The sequence below is a fragment of the Hydra vulgaris genome, chromosome 09 (assembly GCF_038396675.1).
Source record: "Hydra vulgaris chromosome 09, alternate assembly HydraT2T_AEP".
NCBI classification, from domain to species: Eukaryota; Metazoa; Cnidaria; class Hydrozoa; order Anthoathecata; family Hydridae; genus Hydra; species Hydra vulgaris.
The window spans coordinates 29,262,371-29,281,664 of record NC_088928.1 but is presented as its reverse complement, the minus strand read 5'-3'; the positions used below and the strand labels follow the sequence as shown (position 1 = coordinate 29,281,664).

Below are 19,294 nucleotides of genomic sequence, written 5' to 3'. Positions count from 1 at the left end.
AATCTTAAAACGGTAAGAAATCGATATAAATATAATCCTAACTGTATATATAATGTTGATGAAACTGGTTTAACAACCGTTCAAAAGCCGGTAAAGGTTTTAGCTGGTAGAGGAAGCAAACAAGTTGGAAGAATCACATCTGCAGAACGAGGAACATTGGTAACTGCATGTTGTGCCTCTAATGCTATTGGAAATTCCATTCCTCCATTATTTATTTTTCCTAGGGTAAAGTTTCATGATTACATGATTAAGGAAGGACCTCCTGGATGTGTGGGATTTGCAAATCCCTCCGGTTGGATGAACTCAGAAATTTTCGTAGAATGGATTAAACATTTTGTTAAATATTCAAACTGTTCTCAGGAATCTCCAGTTTTGTTACTTCTCGACAGTCATGAAAGTCATATTTCTGTTAAAGGCTTGGAGCTTGCAATTCAACACGGAATTACAATGATAAGTTTTCCTCCCATTGCAGCCATAAATTGCAGCCATTAGATAGAACTGTTTTTGGACCATTGAAAAGGTTTTACAATTCTGCATGTGATAATTGGATGGTTTCAAACCCAAGACCAATGACCATTTATGATATTGTTTCAATAGTTCGAGAACCGTATACAAAAGCTTTCTCACCATCTAATATACAGACAGGATTTAGAGTAGCTGGCATTGAGCCATTCAATTCTGAAATTTTCAAAGATGACGAATATTTACCATCATCAGTTACAGATAGAGCTGCTCCAGATACAGTTACTATCACTCCTGTCAACAACATGGAATCTGAAATGATACCAGCACATGTTAATCACATAGAGTCTGAAATAACTATAGTAAATATTGAAACAAGTGTTTTAAACAAAGTGTCAACAAGTGTTGCTTCTATAATCTCACCTGAGGTTTTAAAACCTTACCCAAAAGCATCTGCCAGAAAAAAAAATGTTAAAAGTAAGCAGTTAAAAACAAGGATCTTGACTGATACTCCTGTCAGAAATGAAATTCGTTTGTCAAAAGAAAAGAAAATTTTGAAGCAAACCAAAAATCAACAAAAAGTCTCCACAAAAGATAAGAAAGAAACTAAGAATTACTTGCTTAGGAATAAAAAACAATGTAAACCAAAAGCTGCTTCACAACTTGACTTTCACAAATGATGAAATATTCTTAATCAAAATATTGTACTTTTAACAAGTTTTGTAAACTTAAAAGTTGTATTCTTATTTCAGTCTTTATATTTCAGTTCTTACAAATTTCAAGTTGTTGTAAAGTTTTAAACGTATATAAAGCGGGTAGCTTATAGCTGCTGTGATTTATACATTTTTTAATTAAAAATTAGACTAGTGGGTTTAACTGCTATATTTAAAAAATAATTAAAAAATTTAGATGTATTATATGTTATACAATATTACCCTTTGACTAAATTATTTACAAGATTTAGTTATAGAAGTGTTAAACGTTTAGATAATATTACGCATATAAGATCAATGTGCCCCAAGTCGGAGATCATAGTACCCCATAGTTTGGGGTACATTGATCTTTTGAGAGGGTTGTTTAAAAGTTAAAATTATTCATGTTTATCATTTTTTTAAATCAAAACATTTATATATTCCAAAAGCCAGATAGTTCTACATGTGTTTCGTAGTTAATAAGTTTTTACATCTCTTTCAGGTTCTGCGCAATTTTCAAAACACTGCTACGGCGATCAATGCGCCCTTATCTCCCCTATTATATATTAGTGATAACAGACTTTCCGTTTCGAAGTCATATGAAGAAAATGAATTATTAGTGTTAATTATAGCTATATCCAAAAAGTTCAAGTCTTTTTTATTATTTTATTTTTCTGATGTATATTTTACTGCTGGATCTTGTTTGTTTTATAATTCCAGAAACTTACCATGATTTCATATTGAGCAGAATCTAGCATGACTGTCATGTACATATGCTCTGTAAGTTTTTGTTAAAAATTGACCAATATTAGGAGCTATACAAAAAATTGACCAATAATCAACCAATAATAATTAGCAATAATAAGAGTTTTTGTTTCTTTTTGTTGTAAAAACGCTTCGACTACTACAACCATTAAGGACAATCCTATAGGGCCTTGGTTGTGGTAGAGTTTGATTATTTCATGTATATCAGTAAGCATTAGTTTGGTTCATTTTTTAAGATTATTAATGTCATTGATTAAAATACTTATAGGCCAGGACTTTGACAAAATAGAGGAGTATAATAATTTTGTTTTGTTTTTGTTTGTTGGTAGTATATTTTTTACAAGATTCTACTATGATCCATATGGTGGGGTACTCTATGGCAGAAACTTTTATGGTTTTATGGTTTATTTTTTATGGTTTTCGAATTTGTGAGCTTTTATGAATCCATATAAATATGGAGGAATGCAGTCAGAAAGGTAAAGTTGAACTATTATGTGGTTGTTAGCGTCTGTATGTATATATTATATCTTATATATAGCACCTTATATAGATTATTATATATTAGCTATTTTAATGCTTTATACTTTATACTAAATATATATTAGGGTGGAGCTTATTTTAGTGAAAAAATTTTTTTTTTAATTTTGATGATCTTACCCTTTTAAGTTGTTCCTTTTAAGTAGCAACACTCCCATAAAAATTTCAGCAAAAATATTTATATTTAGGGGTAGCTCAAGTGCTCCAAAGTTAAGAAAGTTTTGAAAAATTTGACAGATAAAGAATAAATTAACGATTATTTTTTATTTCTTGTTACGTCACAGTAATCATTAAATGTTATAATTTTTGACAATCATTGATTAAACATAAACAAATTTAATGTTTATTAATTTCACAAACTATATTTTTGAGATAATACAACTTCACGTCGTACGAGTATTGTATAAAATACGCAACTATTGTCATGCTATGCAATATAAAATTTTTGATTAAAAATATGAACTTTAAAATTAATTAACAAAAACTCATAAGTTTAAATGTTTTACTCTTTTGCTGGGTTTTTTGCCAAAGTTTGCTTTCGGCTATCTGGGTAGGCTTGATGATGTTGTTCCACAACTTGTAGCAGAACATGGAGCTGGGATTCATCGCGAGTAATAGGATTAGTGTAACTCCTCATTCTGCATGATCGTTTACCACTTTCAACAATTTTACCATCTCTGTTGCTTGTTTGAAATCGTCACGTTCATTCCATAATTCAGGACCAACATTTAGAAATCCATCTGGTAATTCCATCATTAAAAAAGCATTTCATAGATTTGGCAGTTACAAAATCTTCCAAATTCTTGTTTTTTAATGCATCCATTGGAACACTAAGCCTTTTGGTGTGATCTTGTTCCAAATCTTCGTTCTGCATGGCACTCGCCATAAGTTGTTTTGTGGTTGAACTGACCTGATCATCAAAGAATGCTTAACTCACAAGTTCAGGCAACAAATACCATAAATGATTGGATAGCTTAATTGATGTAGCTTTCCCAATTGCTGGATGGATGGTCTAGTACTTAAGCAAAGACTTCATTAACATCAAATCACTGTATGGAGCATTTGCAGCTAGTGGGGCTGTGATCCATATTTTCACGTAGACACGAACCGTAAATACACAAACATCTCGTAATCCCAGTTGTTCTGTCAGTGTTAATTTGAATTGATGTCTGAACATCCAGATTTTCAAACTGTAAATCACCTTTGACATCCAATATGCATGATGCATGGCTCCGGAGCTCATAAACCGAATTCCTCCTTCAAGTATGGCACCAAGAAAGATAATGACAAGTTCCAAAAACTCCCTGTAGTCATCTCTAGGTTGACTTAGTTGAAGATTCTTGTTACAAAATTCAATTGTGCTCTCTCGAATATCTTCCACTAGATTAGCTACCACTTGCCATTCCAGTTTCATATCTGTTAGTGTCCATTAATCCCTATTTCTCTTGAAATCTCTTAAAGAGAAGAACCTCTGGAGCAGATGTTGACCTCATGCATACTTGGAATATGGCACCAATGATGAGTTCCATAATTTGATGTCGACATGCAAAGTACAGAAGTTCCTTGCCAAGCTTTTGCTCCAGAAGAACACATGCACCAGCAATTCTGCCTGTGTTGGAACTTGTTGTATCAAAACACCATGCTCGGATGCTATTGGTTATATTCCAATCTTCAATTGCCCCAAAGACGGCAGAAGCTTGAGCCTCCCCAGTTCCAGATAACAGCTTGGCAACAGTTAAAAGTTGAGAAACAACTCTGCCAGAAACCAATACTGGCAGTCGATTCACCTTTTCTTTGCCAGTCAAATGAGGAATGAGTTTGCCATCCCAATGTACAACCAAAAAAATTTGAACTCTGCTTTTAAACTTGCTGATTTCTAGGCCCAATGCTCTTGCCTTTGTCGATGTATTGAATCTCGATTTATGGCAAGATCATCAATGTTTTGATTTAAACTTCTAGCTGTTTCAGCAATAACAAATGCAGCTTTGCAGTGAGATAATTTGGTTCTGTCTAGAGCAGCTGCCAGACCTGGTGTAACAACAGATTTTGTGCCCCTCTTTCTTTTTGCTGGAGTACTCTTGTCTTCAGTTTCCACATTTGAACTATCTTCTTCGGATAATGAGCAACTTTCAGTTGCAGTCTGTATGTGCTACATATTCTGGTTTCTTATCGAATAGTTTCTTTCAGGTCTATGTGGTGATACAAAAACAAACCAAGAGCCATACCCAATGATGGAAGCTTACTTCATGTGAGTTCAGCCACAGAATCTCCAAGTAGATAGACCTGTGTTTTAGATCTAGTTGCTACTGGCATTTTTCTATATTCTAAAATAAATAAAAATTCTCATTATTCAAAGTTAGCTTATATTGTAGAATGTATCAATTTGTTTTAAAAAAGAATTTCATTCAGATTACCCTGTCCATTACAATTTAATAAAATACCATTTAAGTTGATTTAACCAACCAATAAATGGGAAGCAATAAACAGGCTAGAAGATAAGATTCTTTTTGTAAATCGAACTTTTTAAATTTCTGATGTGTAAAAAGCTCTTTAAACCATCAAACTCTTTTTTCAAATTTTTAGCGTAAATTTTTAAAATGATTAGCGTGAATAATTTTTCTTCTGTTTAAAAAAAATCATGGCATTAATGAGATTGCATAAAGAAAACAATTTAAAGCGGAAAAATGAAGCTCTACTGGAAATAGAAAAAAGAAAAACAAACAAAGAGGTTTCGAAAATCTACTAAAATGGTTCACACAAATGTGTGACCTGATAATGTCCCAATTAGTGGTTTGCTGGTAAAAGAAAGGGCTTTAACAAATTTAAGAAAAAGTAAATTAATTTCTTATTTTATTTTATCCAATTTTTATGATTAATGACTTTAAAATACATGAATATATTAGAGCTTTTTCTTTTAATTGTTAAGAAAATAAATATTTTCTAAAACATTTATATACATATATATATATATATATATATATATATATATATATATATATATAAATATATATATGCTTTAGCAGGAGTAGATGAGTGCACGAGCAGTGAATCACACATTTAAAAGAGGATATGACGGGTGACATGAGCAATAAGCATTTTTGCAGGGTTTTTTTTGATACTTTGATACAAAAGCTTATGAATTAAATAAAATTCATTATGTTTTAGTAATTTTTTAGTAATTTTTTTAAGTTTTACACTATAATGTTTTGTATCATATCATAACGGGTGATGCGGAAGTTATCGGACAAATCCTAATTTCATTATTTGAGCATAATAATTAGTTTTTGTGGTTTTATGCGTAGGCATAAACCCTCTATAAAATATAAACTTTATTATTTAAAATACAATTATTTAAAATGAGGTTAAATGCAGCTGAACAAGAATCTTTTTGAAATCGACTAAAAATGTTTTTTGTAAATAAACCTAATATTAAAAAAAAAAAAAATTGTAAATCATTTTGAAAAGAAAGGATTTGCTCGAAGAACAATATATGATAACCTAAAAAGACTTGAAACTGTTCAATCGTTTTCTGATAGAAAACACCCTGGTTGTCCGACACCCTGGACTAGAGAAAAGAAAGCCGAATTAACAGGACTTGTCAACAATCGAAAAGGGGTCAGTCAGAGAAAAATAGGTATTAATTTTGGTGTAAATCAATCAACAATTGGTCAACAAATTTTTGGGGACATTTGGCACAGAAGGTTTACGAGGAAGATTGGCAAGCTTCAACAGAGCAAGTTTTGATTGATCGCATTAAACTAAAACTACAAGAAATTGATTTAAATTTTTTACAGTCGCATATGAAAGGGGTCAGAGCAAAATTGAGATCAATTCCAGATGGTGGTGTTTTTTCATATAAAAAATAATATATTTTTATTAAAAGATAAATGCTTTATTTTAAAAAAATATAATAGTAGTTTGTTTTTTTATTTATAAATAAGTTATTGACGTTTTTATTTTGTCCGATAACTTCCACATCACCCGTTAAATACATCAGAAAAACAATGTTCAACAACGGTTGTTTTTATGTTTATTTATTCAAGCATTGTAACGTTTTGTAGAAAAATGTTAAAAAGAACATCGCATTTGACAAAAATTTTTCAACTCTATTTTAGTATATATTTAGATTGCTTTTTAATTGGAACAATTAGTTATTTTATAAATATAATTTTGTGTTGTGTTTTTTCTTATTTTCATGTTTAAAAAGTTCTTTCGTTACTCTTCTTCTTTGTGAAACATTTTTTTTTAACATGAAAAGTTTAAAATCCGCACTGAAAAAGCTTGAAACAAGAGAAAAAGTAATTATAAGAAAAGATTTGTAATTAATACTTGAATCAATGAGCTCTATATTTTTAAAATTGTTTTTGTGTTAATTTAAATTTAAACAATAAATTCAAATTAACACATTTTTATTGCGGTTTATCAAAAAAGATTTAATTTAAGCTTGTAATAAAAAATAATAAATATTTTTAGTTGGATTTTTAACCAAAACTTTAAGTTAAAAATGCAACTGAAAATATGAAAATATGCGTGTTAAAAAGTATATTTTATTTTTTAAAAGTTATTCATTAAAAATATAAAATTTAAATTTTTAAAAACTAATAAAGCACTAATTTTTTGTTGTTGTTGTTGTTTTACCGTTTTTTTTAACATACTTTTTAATGAAAATCTTTCACTGGTCATTTGAACTTATAAACCTTATTTAAAAATAATTATGTCAACATTTTTAAAAATAATTATGTCAACATTTTTAAAAATATTTATTTACTAACTCTTTTACCTAAAAACACTCACAAAAACATAACAATAAACAAACTTTCTTTTATTATTGCGTATTTACATACTTCCTAAAGAGAAATTCTATTTTAAATGTGCTAGATATTTTTACAATTTTTGTTAATTTAAGTAAATTACGACTCAACCTAAAAACATTAAATTTTCCTGTTTAAAAAAAATGTGTAAACTGACTTACACAGTTGTATTATCCTCTAAACTGACTTACACAGTTGTATTATCCTCTGTCCTAAATATGAACTTTCTTACTCCAATCAAGTTGTCCAAAAACATCAAATCCTTGAACTTATCTTTGGTGGATCTTTTTTTTTGTCTTAATATTTTATTTCTTAATGTTTTCCAAATCTGGTATGCCCAAAAAGAATGTTTTTGAGGTTTTTTCTAAAAAAAGAAAAAACCTCAAAAACATTCTTTTTTTTTACTGTTTGTCTAACTTTGTGAGAATGTTTTTAGTTTAGTGTCACTAACAACATCAAACCTCATTTTTATCCAAGGTTTCTTAACTTTCCTCAAAGTATACTTACAGTTTAGTTATAAATAAATTATTCTATTTGAAAGTTTTAGGCAGTTTAGATTGCAGGTAAGCTTGATGTCATAAAATATCCATGCTTGTTAGAAGTTAATCTCTTAATACAAGTTTTTTTTATTGAGATCATTTAGATTAAACTTTTTTTCATCTCTTTCTTCTTCTTTCTTTCTCCACATGTAAATACATTAAAGTAAGTTTCTTAAAAAGTAGAAACTATCTAAATTTTCCTGATTTAAATAATAGTTACTTTTTTTTTATTAGATCTCAGCTTATATTTTTTTCTTAATTCACACAAGTTTCCCTTGTACATTTTCATTGCAATTTATTACTATTTATCATTATTACTAACTAATAACTATATTTAAATAATCAACTTTAAATTTAATATTTGTAAATCTTATTAAACCAACACTGCACTGCCTTAAATTTTATATATATATTTTATATACCACATAAACATATAGTATATTCATATTGTCTTTCATAAAAATTGTATAATTGTATTGGTAACAACATTTTTTATTAATAATAGTTATTAAAAAACTAGTAGTTTTTAATCTGACTATGAAATTCTAAACAATGCTGCATCGCAAATTAATTAAATTTCAGTTGACTTAAAATGAAAATTATACTATTTTTAGGGTAAAGAAAAAAAACCATACCTTCTTAATCAAAAATTAAAATATTTATGTCCTAGAAAAAAAATTTATTAAAAATATTTATAACAGTCTCGTCCTCAAAGCGCCTAAAATAAGTTGTTTTTAGTCATTCTGAGGTCCCTTTTTTTTTCAAATATGCCGATTGAGGGCAAGAAAGAGTGATTCAATGGTCCTCAAATCATATCATATCTTTTTTTCACATTTTTATACAGCAAAAACATTAAACAAAGCAAAAATTTAATTTTATTGTTTTTTAAATATCTTTTTAAAAAATGTAGAATTTGTTTATAAAACAAATCGTACGTTTTTTACAATCATAAATTACAGTCGCAAATTACAGTCGCAACAACATTCTCAATAAACAAAACAAACCATTGCAACAAAACTCTCAATAAACAACATGTATTTTGTCTCTCTAGAAAATCAAATCAAAAATCTAAACCTTTATATCAACGACTGTATAACATTGGTTTGCAACTTGTTCTTCCATTAGCTGATTTTCAAAGTGCAATTTAAAAGGATCTATAAAATTATAAAATTATCAATGAAAAATAATAAATAAATAAATAACATTTCTTATTAAGTTAACATGTGATCTTGTTAAGTTGACATGTTTTCTTATTAAGTTAACATTTTTTATTAAGTTAACATTTCTTATTAAGTTAACACGTTTTATTAAGTTAAACTGTTTTCTTTAAAGGAAAAGTTTGTAGTAAAAAGTTTGTAGTAAAAAGTTAAACAAGATACTTAGTAAAGCATAAGTAAATATAAGCATTGTAAATAATGAGATAAAATATTCTTTTTCAAAAATATTTAAAACAAATTTTTTTTACATATTTTAACTTTTAAACTTCTTTAACTTTTAAAGCTAAGAAATTAAAAAGTTTAAAAATACTTTTAACTTCAATTTTTTCTTTTTTAAATAATTGTACATTACTGGAAATGGTGCCCATTAATTTTTGCACAATTGTTACTGTCATTTTCTTGCTTGTGGGTGATCATGCCTTGTTTGTTTTGACCTGAACTTGTTTCACGCCACTGCACTGTTTGTTTTGACCTGACTGCAAGCTAAGTCAGGTCAAAACAAACAAGGTCTAGTGTGCAATTGAATGGGTGGCTAAAGTCACTTTTGAAGAAATTCTTGAATATAAATGTCAATGACCTCACAAAAGTTCTACACTAACTAACAACTACAAATTACCATAAGAACATTTTTTTTCTATTTGTTCACAAGTTTGTACTTGTAGCTTACACTGTCACTAAAAATCTAGTACAATATTTGTTACTAAGAAGTTAACCTAAGTCACATTTCAAAATTTAGCCATTTAGTTTTGTCAATTTTGTTTTAAGCTCTTTGTCTCTTGAACAAGCCTGGATTTCTGACAAAAGAATAACAAATCTTATTTGCCACTAATTTATTGAAAAAAAAAATTTTCTTGCCAATAATTTTTTTTTTCAGCTTATTCGATGGATAAAATCTTTTTTTTTTTAAATAACCAGCTTTCAACATAAGATATAGTTATAACCCTTCCAACAGTAGATATAGTTATAACCCTTCCATCAGTAGATATAGAAATTCCAGTAGCTTTTGAGACTTGTTTGTAGTTCTATAATGAATTTTTTTTATGAATGTACAAGATTTTTTTTTCGATTTTTAACTTGATTCGATGATAATTTAATAAATTATTATTTTAATTTCTTTCTTTTTTTATGTTTTTTGACAAAATACTATTGTCATTTTTTTAATATGTCAGTAAGTTATTTTAAAAGTAGCTTCCGTTTTAAAAAATAAACTTAATTAAAATTAATTGACTTATTACTAAAATAACGACGTGTTAATAAAAGCATTGGAAAAATAAAAACTATAATAAACATACTTCTATATATTCTATTAAAATATATATACTTCTACAAATCTTAAAAAATTTTGCAGAAATATATATAATTTAGAATATACAGAACTGTTATGTTTATTATAGCTTTCATTTTTTACTGTGCATTTAACAACTAAAAAAAATCTCTGAACTACAAACCGAAACTTTGCTTATTCTCAACAATTAGTAGTTTGTGACAGATTAAGTTTCTAACAAATTTCAAGTTTACCAATTCAAAATATTCTAAACTTTAAAATCAATTACATCAAAGCTCTCTATTCCATACTTATGAACCTGCATTTGACATTGTGTTTTATTAAAAATATAACTCGTTGGGTCAGTACATTAAGTCAGTTAAAGGTAATTACTCAACTTTTTCAAACCAAGTTGGGCACTGTTTTGCATGAGTCATACCAAGAAAATATAATATTATCAGTCAAAGAGTTATACTAACTGAAATAATTGGAAATGATTGATGAACTTTTGCTGAACCAACAGAGTTCAGGGTGATAAGATAGTTATGATTAGTTGTGTTTACTTGTTCAGAATTCAGACTTACTTGCTTTTTGTGAGACTAATTTTAATCCTGTTGTTTCTTTTTCAGATCTCAGTATTAAAAGGCTACTTTCTGTTGATTCGAAAAGACTCTAATAGTCACATGCTTGGCTTGAGCATATATTTATGCATCAATTCACCTAATTGTAGTGAAATTAGATTTGAACCCTCTGACCATTTTTTTTTGTGCTTCTAATTAGCACCTCTTCACTCAATCCTCTTTCTCTTTATTCTGTATTGTTATCTTTCTTCTCAAGACTGCACTCTTTTAGATCTAACTTTTAACCAAATTAAACAAGCCCTTTCTCTTTCAATCACTTCCAATATTGTTGTTATTGGTGACTTTAATGCTCATCACACTGAATGGCATGGCTTTAACATCACTAGCATGCTGGCACTAAAACCCATATCTTTTGTAATTCTCTATCTCTTACTCAGAAAGTTAATTTTGTGACTCGTTTTCCAGACAACCCTAATCATTTACTTTTGTTCCTTGATTTGCGTCTTGTCTCTGACCCTAGCTCGAGTTCAGTTTCTCTTTGTTCTCCTTTAGATGCTTGTGACCAATGATCACTATCAAACTTTTATCTTGTTTTTATTCTTTGGAATCATTGCACTACTTAGCAACTAAGCTGACAGGGATTTTTTTCCTTGAGATAATATCTTTCTTCTCTCTGGTGATTCCTTAAGATTTCTCATTAATAACAATTAAATAAGTTTAATTGTTATTAATGAGTAACTTACTGACTATCAATTTTTGATTTTGTTCTTTTATGACTGAGTTCCTAACTGTTGTAACAGAAAGGTTATAATGTACATTATTTGGAGGCAGAAAGGCAAGGACTATTGTTTTTGACATATCAAAACCTTTTGATAAAGTTTGGGATAATGGTCTTCCTTATAAGCTTGTTTGATACAGTGTATTTGGGGATATTTTCTAGATTATTTTATTACTTCCAACACTCTTCATTATCTAAAGGCCAACACTCTTCATTATTTACAGTCACTTCTGTGGTTGTATACTTGGTCCTGTATTGTATTTTTTTCTACACTAACATTCTTCCTGACAATCTTGCATCTTAAGTAATTCTATTTGCTAACAACTCAACTTTATACTCTTGTCTTGTCTTGTCAACTTTATACTCTTGTCTTGTCAACTTTTGTCTTGTCTTGTCAACAAACAGGCAGCCATTCTCTAATCTGATCTCATTTATGTAACAGCTTGGAGCTTGCAGTGGCATTTTAATTTTAGCTTCAAAAAAATTCAGTTATTTACTGCAAACAAACATAATACTGTTGACATTCCTATATTAGAGAATGGCAAATCTCTCCGTGAGTCCTCTTGTTTATGTCATCTTAGATTGTCATTCACTACTGACCTCTCATTGCATGTTTGTATCTGCTAAGGTTTCTTCTCTTTATCGTTCTTGCCATTTTTTTACTCTCGATTTTTTATTTGTCCCTGTATGGAATACTGTTGCCATATTTGGGATGGTTCTTTTGATGACGCTTTATCTCTTCTAGACAAGGTCCAAAAATGCATTATAAATGTAGTTGGACCTGCTCTATATGCCAAGCTTGAGCCACTATCTTATCATCAAAAGATTGCATCTCTTTCTCTTTTCTCTTATCATCAAAAGATTACATCTCTTTCTCTTTTCTCTTATCATCAAAAGATTACATCTCTTTCTCTTTTCTCTTATCATCAAAAGATTGCATCTCTTTCTCTTTTCTCTTATCATCAAAAGATTTCATCTCTTTCTCTTTTCTCTTATCATCAAAAGATTGCATTTCTTTCTCCCTTTCTCTTATTATCAAAAGATTGCATTTCTCTTTCTTTTCTACTATCATGGTGGCTGCACAAACTTTATTTATTTTTATTTTTATTCAAAATTTTTTGAATGAAAAATAAATAAATACCAAGAAAAACTAAATTTGTAGTTTTAGTTGAAGCTCACAAAACTTTAGTCGAATTTTTAAACGCACTTTTTTTTGACACAATCTAGAGACTCTAAAATTTTAATTGACACGATCTACAGACACTTAATTCTAAAGAGTTTTAATATATGATGTCATTGTAGAATTTTGATTAAAAATCTAGAATATTTTATATCTTCTTTTTTTTTATATTAGTTACTAAATAATTTGTTTAGATATTTAATTTTTGCAAAATTCGCATTAAAAATATTAAAAAACTATTTCCGATGGTTTAAGCTTGTTTATTGCTATAAATTGGTTTTGTATTTTAATGTTATCAAATTATCTTGATCAAAATTCTGTTAAAAAAAACTGTTTAGTATTATTTAACCATATAAAAGTATAATTAACTGCATTTATTTTGTAAACTTTTCATTGGATACACATACTCTCAAATTCTAAATTACTAATTCAAAAATTTAATTTTTATAACATGTATTACTATTTTGTTTTATTTTTAAAATATAATGATTTTAAGGTTTTGTCTAACGCCAAAGCCCGCTATTCTCAGGTCATGAAATCTTGTATCTCATCTCAAAAATTAGGCTCAAAAATTATTGCTTGACATTCGTATCACTCCAGCTTTTGTATCTAAAGTGATTTCTTGCCTAGACTCTTCTACAGCTTGTGGCCCGGACAACATACCTGTTATTGTCTTGCAGAAGTGTTCTCTGGAGCTGTCGTCTTTACTCAAAACTATTTAACAAGTGCTGATCAGAATCTTGTTTTCCAGCCTGCTGGAAAGCGGCATCTGTTATCCCTATCTTCAAAAATTCTGGAGAGCGATCTGATTCGTCTAACTACCGTCCCATTAGTCTTCTTCCTAACACTTAATTTCTCATCTTGAATCTAATAACTTACTTTCTGACCATCAATATGGATTTCGATCTTCTCGTTCTACAGCTGATTTGCTAACAGTAACAACTGATAGGTTTTATCGTGCATTAGATAAAGGTGGAGAGGTTAAGGCCATCGCTCTTGACATTTCAAAAGCGTTTGATAAAGTTTGGCATGCTGGTCTTCTCCATAAGCTTTCTTCTTATGGTGTATCTGGTAACATCTTTAAGATTATTGAATCCTTCCTTTCCAATGGTAGTATAAAAGTTGTCCTCGATAAACATCACTCTTCTTCTTATTCTGTAACTTCAGGGGTTTCTCAAGGTTCTATCCTTGGCCCTATACTCCTATTAATTTACATTAACGATCTTCCAGATATTCTCACATCTAAGGCGACATTGTTTGCTGATGATACTACCATTTATTCTTGTCATGATATAAAAACCAACACTCTCTTATTGGTTAGAGGGGGCATTTGAGCTTGAAAAGGATCTCATTTCTGCTACAGCATGGGGCTCATAGTGGCAGGTGAACTTCAATACAGATAAAACTCAATTTTTTTTAGCCAAACATTATAATAATAATGTGATCTTCCAATATTTATGAACGGTGATGCACTCGATGAGTCATCTACTCTTCATCTTCTAGGATTAACTCTTACTTCCAATCTTTCTTGGAAACCATATATCAAATCAGTTGCAAAATTAGCATCTGCTAAGGTTGCATCTCTTTATCGAGCTCGTCACTTTCTTACTTTGGATTCTATTCTCTATCTCTATAAATCTCAAATTCGGCCTTGTATGGAATACTGTTGCCATATCTGGGGTGGATCTTCTAATGATGCCCTTTCTCTTTTAGACAAGGTGCAAAAACACATTGTAAACATAGTTGGACCTGCTCTTGCAGCCAACTACCAACCATTATCGCATCGTCATAATGTTGCTTCTCTTTCTCTTTTCTACAAATACTATAATGGGCACTGCTCTAAAGAGCTAGCGTCTCTTGTGCCATCTACACTCTTGTGTTACTCGTCATTCAATTAAGTCTCATCCTTTTTTTGTGACTGTTCCTAAATGCTCCAAAAACTCTTATTTGTCTAGTTTTTTTCCTCGAACATTAGCTCTTTGGAATTTGCTTCTTTCATCTTGCTTTCCTGATTCATATAATTTGCAATCCTTTAAGTCATCCATCAATCGTTATCTTGCTCTACAATCTTTATCTTTTCTCTTTCAGTAACTTCCAACTTTAATTAGTGGCTGCTTGCAGCCTTGTTGGAAGCAAAGATGTTTAAAAATATATATATATATATAATGATAACGACTTAAATATATACATTCAATTAATTTGCCTAAAAAAACATGTCACGACACTAGTATAGAAGAAACTTATTAGCTATTAAATCATCTTTAACATTTTTAACATTAACAAATCAATTACAATTGAACAACCTTGTTAAAAAAACAGAAATTTATCTTTTACATTCATAAAAAGAAACCAATTACTATTTCAATTACCATGGTGTTTAAGTTGCTTTCATTAAATTAATTAAAAGTGGTTTCTTATTAATTTCATCTGAAATACAACTTAGTAGTTAGTTTTACAGTTAAAACAGATTTGTGTGATTTTGAAAAACTGTTGATGATATTTATCATAAACTAACTTATTGTAGAAAGACTGATTTAAAGAGATTTGATAGTTTAGATAAGATGCCAAAGAAAAACTGGACAAATGTATACTGTGACAGTTGACCCATCAAAGTAAATTTTAACACAATCTTGACACCTTAATTTTTTTGTATTTTATTTTGTAAATAGTTAATAAAAAAAAACAAGTTCAAACCAAAAAAATTTTTGAAACCATATTTTCAAAATTATCTTTACTTTGTTAGAATAAAAAAAACAATCTGATGACCAGAGGGTTAATAGGGCCCCTGGCCCTATTGACCCTTTGGTCAACAGATTTTTTTTGTTGCTTACACTAAAAACTAACTGGTCCAATGTGCATTGGGACTATGGCTATATCAGTTCATTTATGCGTGCATTGATACAATTATTCTATGAAACTTTGAAAAATAGAAATAAAAATAAATATAACTATAATTAAATGACAATAATGGTTAAAAAACACAAAACTATTCTAAAATAAAACAGTAAAATAAAAAAATTCTGGCAAGGGATTCGAACCCCCATCAATGTCAGCCGCACCTCGAAATAGCATAAACATATCATCCACACCACTACAACAATGCAAACAAATTAAAATAATTTTATTTTTGCATACAAATAATGACTCTATTATGCGTACATTATTTCCTACAACTTTTTATAATGAAAATCTTAGGAATTAAACGCATTTGATTTATTAAGCTTCTAGATTGCATCAAAAAAGCGTGTTTATTTTTTAAGACTTTAAATTCTGACTAAAATGGAAAAGGGAAACTTTGTCTGAAACTACTAAGTTAGTTTTTCTTAGTATACATTTATTTTACTTTTTTTTAATTCAAAAAATTCAGTTCAAACATTTTTTAAAAACATTCTTTTTAATATGAACACAACTTGTCTAGACAGTTGGTAAACCAGGTGCCTAAACAAGTTGTGTGTTATATTTTTTTTAAATAAAAAATAACCGTTTCCATAGTATATTTTTGTTTCTTAAAATTAACTGTCTAGATGAATTTGCACCATATGAGAAAATTTTTATCTTAACTTTGATGATATTTTATTTATGATGGCCAGTGCAATGGACCCAATGTATGCATATTACTAGCTTGAAGATTATCCTGGCACATACAAACAAAAGGAGTAATGAAGAAACAAAATAAACAGTAAATTGTGTTTTGTATTTGTTTTAATTTGATTTTTTTCAATAATAAAACACAATAACTTGACTAAAAAAAAACTATTAAATAAGTTATGTAAATATATAAATATTTTTTTTGGAGTTATTTTAGGTGCTCCCAGAAGTCTTTACGGTCTTATCACAGAGCACCGCGGGAGAGCATTTAACAAGAATTCACGCCTCCATCCGTACCAATGTCGCTTATATGGCTAGAGCTGGCATCGAACCTCGGACCTCTGGGTTCTGAGCCAGAACTCTAACCACAGCGCCACGGCTACTCAAATATAAAATTATTACTTGTGTAATTACAAAAGAAAAATAAAGTTTGAATTTTTCTATTTATTAAATACTACAAGTAATGCTTTATAATAAAATGAAATACTACACTGACAAAAACATCAACTGCTGGGTTTTGTGCAGGGCAAAAATCAATTTTGCAAAAAAATTTATATTTTTTGGAGGATTCATACTTTAACAGAATTTAAATATATGGTGTCATAAGTGATGTTTATGCCAAGGTAAAAGATTTTTATTTATCACATATTTACACTATTTTTCATTGTTTCTGTCTGTAAAAGTCTGGATATCTGTAAATTTGTTTTATGTTTCAAGTCTCGATATCTGTAAAAAAAATCACATGTAACTTTTAAATAAAGCAACTACTATTGTTTGCATTTTATCTCATAGAAGAATATTTTTATATCTAACTAAGCTTATGACTTATTGTAGACATTTATTTTGTATTTATTATTTAATAAAATATTTTAAAAAATATATATAAAACCTACATATATTAGGTTAAATCAAATAAAATTTGAAATTGTAAAAAATAAAATAATTAGTCAATTTTAATGAAAAAATTTATTTTTATAAAACACATGACATTTGAAATTGATTTAGTAGCTATTTTGTTTACTTTTGAAACACTTTTTTTTTTAATCAAAGCATGCAATCTTGGAAGACTATTGACAGTTCTATTTTTCAACATATTGACATTGCTGTCAATGAATTGAAAGTAGCACCATTCTCTTATAACTTCTTTTTTATGTTATCTATTATTAATGCCTTCTGTGATTTCAAAGAAAATATTATTGATCAAGGAACCTCATTTATTGTAATGTGAGCTCTGGAGGTGCTACACGCATTTAAAACACACTTAATAGTGCATATGTTTTGTGAGATATTTGTTAAATATGCAACAAAATATTTCAATAAAACATATAGGGATTATACATATATACTTTAATGCATTAAGCATGTAAGCTGAATATTTTTAACAAAATTTTCCTTGTAGCTGGACTAGTGCTCCAATTCCTCCAATCAATAATGAATCAATAAATTTGGAGCTTCTTTTATATTTTTACAATAGCAATAATTTCTTCTGTATGCAAATTATTAGATGTGTTGATGTCACTGCATAACTTAGATAGTGTCGTACAAAATCTATTCACAGTTTGCAGGCACTGTTATCCCAGCTTTCAGTAAACATTTAAAAAACTGTTAGACCAATTAACTCAGCTTTATTTAAGTTTCAAAAAAAAAATTTAAATAGGTGAAAACTATATAGCTTATTTCTTCATCAAAGAACATATGTAATTTAATAATAGTAAACTTTCACATACTTTAAATACTTCTGTAAAAATTCGTGCATACATAATTTTTTCTATAAAATGACTAACCATTGTATCTTAAACTTGAATTGCATAATTGTTTGCTACCAACTTCTTCATCAGATGTTTGCTCATCACAGTTTAAATCATTTGTTTTGTCATCCTCATCATCTGTCTCGTTAATCTCTGTCAAGTAACTATTCTTTAGATCTTTAACCTCATCCTACAAACAATTATGTTAAACAAGTTATAAATTAATAAATATAAACATATTGCTGAGAAAATTTTTTAAAGTAGACACAATTTTAAGCAGAGAAAGTTTTAAAAGTGGAAAAATTTTAAAAGTGGAAAAAGTATGTTGAAATGTAAGAGGTTTGTAATCTTTAACAGTACAATCAAATATCACAGAAAAACCTTATTATAATAAAACTACTAAAGTCTTAGAAATTTGCAATACACTACTTAATGCTTTATTCAGAACATAAGAAGGTGTTGTAATATTAATGTTGTTGTAATTCAGAACATAAGAAGGTGTTGTAATATTAATGTTGTTGTAATTCAGAACATAAGAAGGTGTTGTAATATTAATGTTGTTGTAATTCAGAACATAAGAAGGTGTTGTAATATTAATGTTGTTGTAATTCAGAACATAAGAAGGTGTTGTAATATTAATGTTGTTGTAATTCAGAACATAAGAAGGTGTTGTAATATTAATGTTGTTGTAATTCAGAACATAAGAAGGTGTTGTAATATTAATGTTGTTGTAATTCAGAACATAAGAAGGTGTTGTAATATTAATGTTGTTGTAATTCAGAACATAAGAAGGTGTTGTAATATTAATGTTGTTGTAATATTAATATTGTAAGTAATTTCAATGTTCAAAATGTAATAAAGTAATATTGCAATGTTCAAAATGTAATATAGCAAGTTGTAGTTGTAATAGAAATTCATAGAATGTCATTTGCTTGAAGAAGTTATCTATACCTGTAGATTATATTACATATAAATAATTAGTAAATAAAGCATATATTTAACTTGTTACTTGCTTCTTTGCAAGTAATTAGCTTGTATAAATCTCTAAGTATTGAGTTAACAATTTTTTATTTACTTAAGGGGTTAAATAATTGTCATTGACTACATTATTAACTATATAGAAGTATAACAA

General features: G+C 28.6%; 1 protein-coding gene across 1 annotated transcript in view; it reads right to left on the bottom strand.

The window, feature by feature from the left end:
• LOC100200700 (U3 small nucleolar RNA-associated protein 25 homolog) overlaps positions 1-19,294 on the bottom strand; it is an 86,078-nt gene that overhangs the window by 53,424 nt on the left and 13,360 nt on the right. Inside the window, exons 3-4 of the mRNA XM_065805251.1 lie at positions 18,199-18,352; positions 8,881-8,960 (exon numbers count right to left, since the gene is read on the bottom strand). Of these exons, the coding sequence (XP_065661323.1) occupies positions 8,881-8,960; positions 18,199-18,352 (234 nt within the window). The remainder of the gene's footprint in view (positions 1-8,880; positions 8,961-18,198; positions 18,353-19,294) is intronic.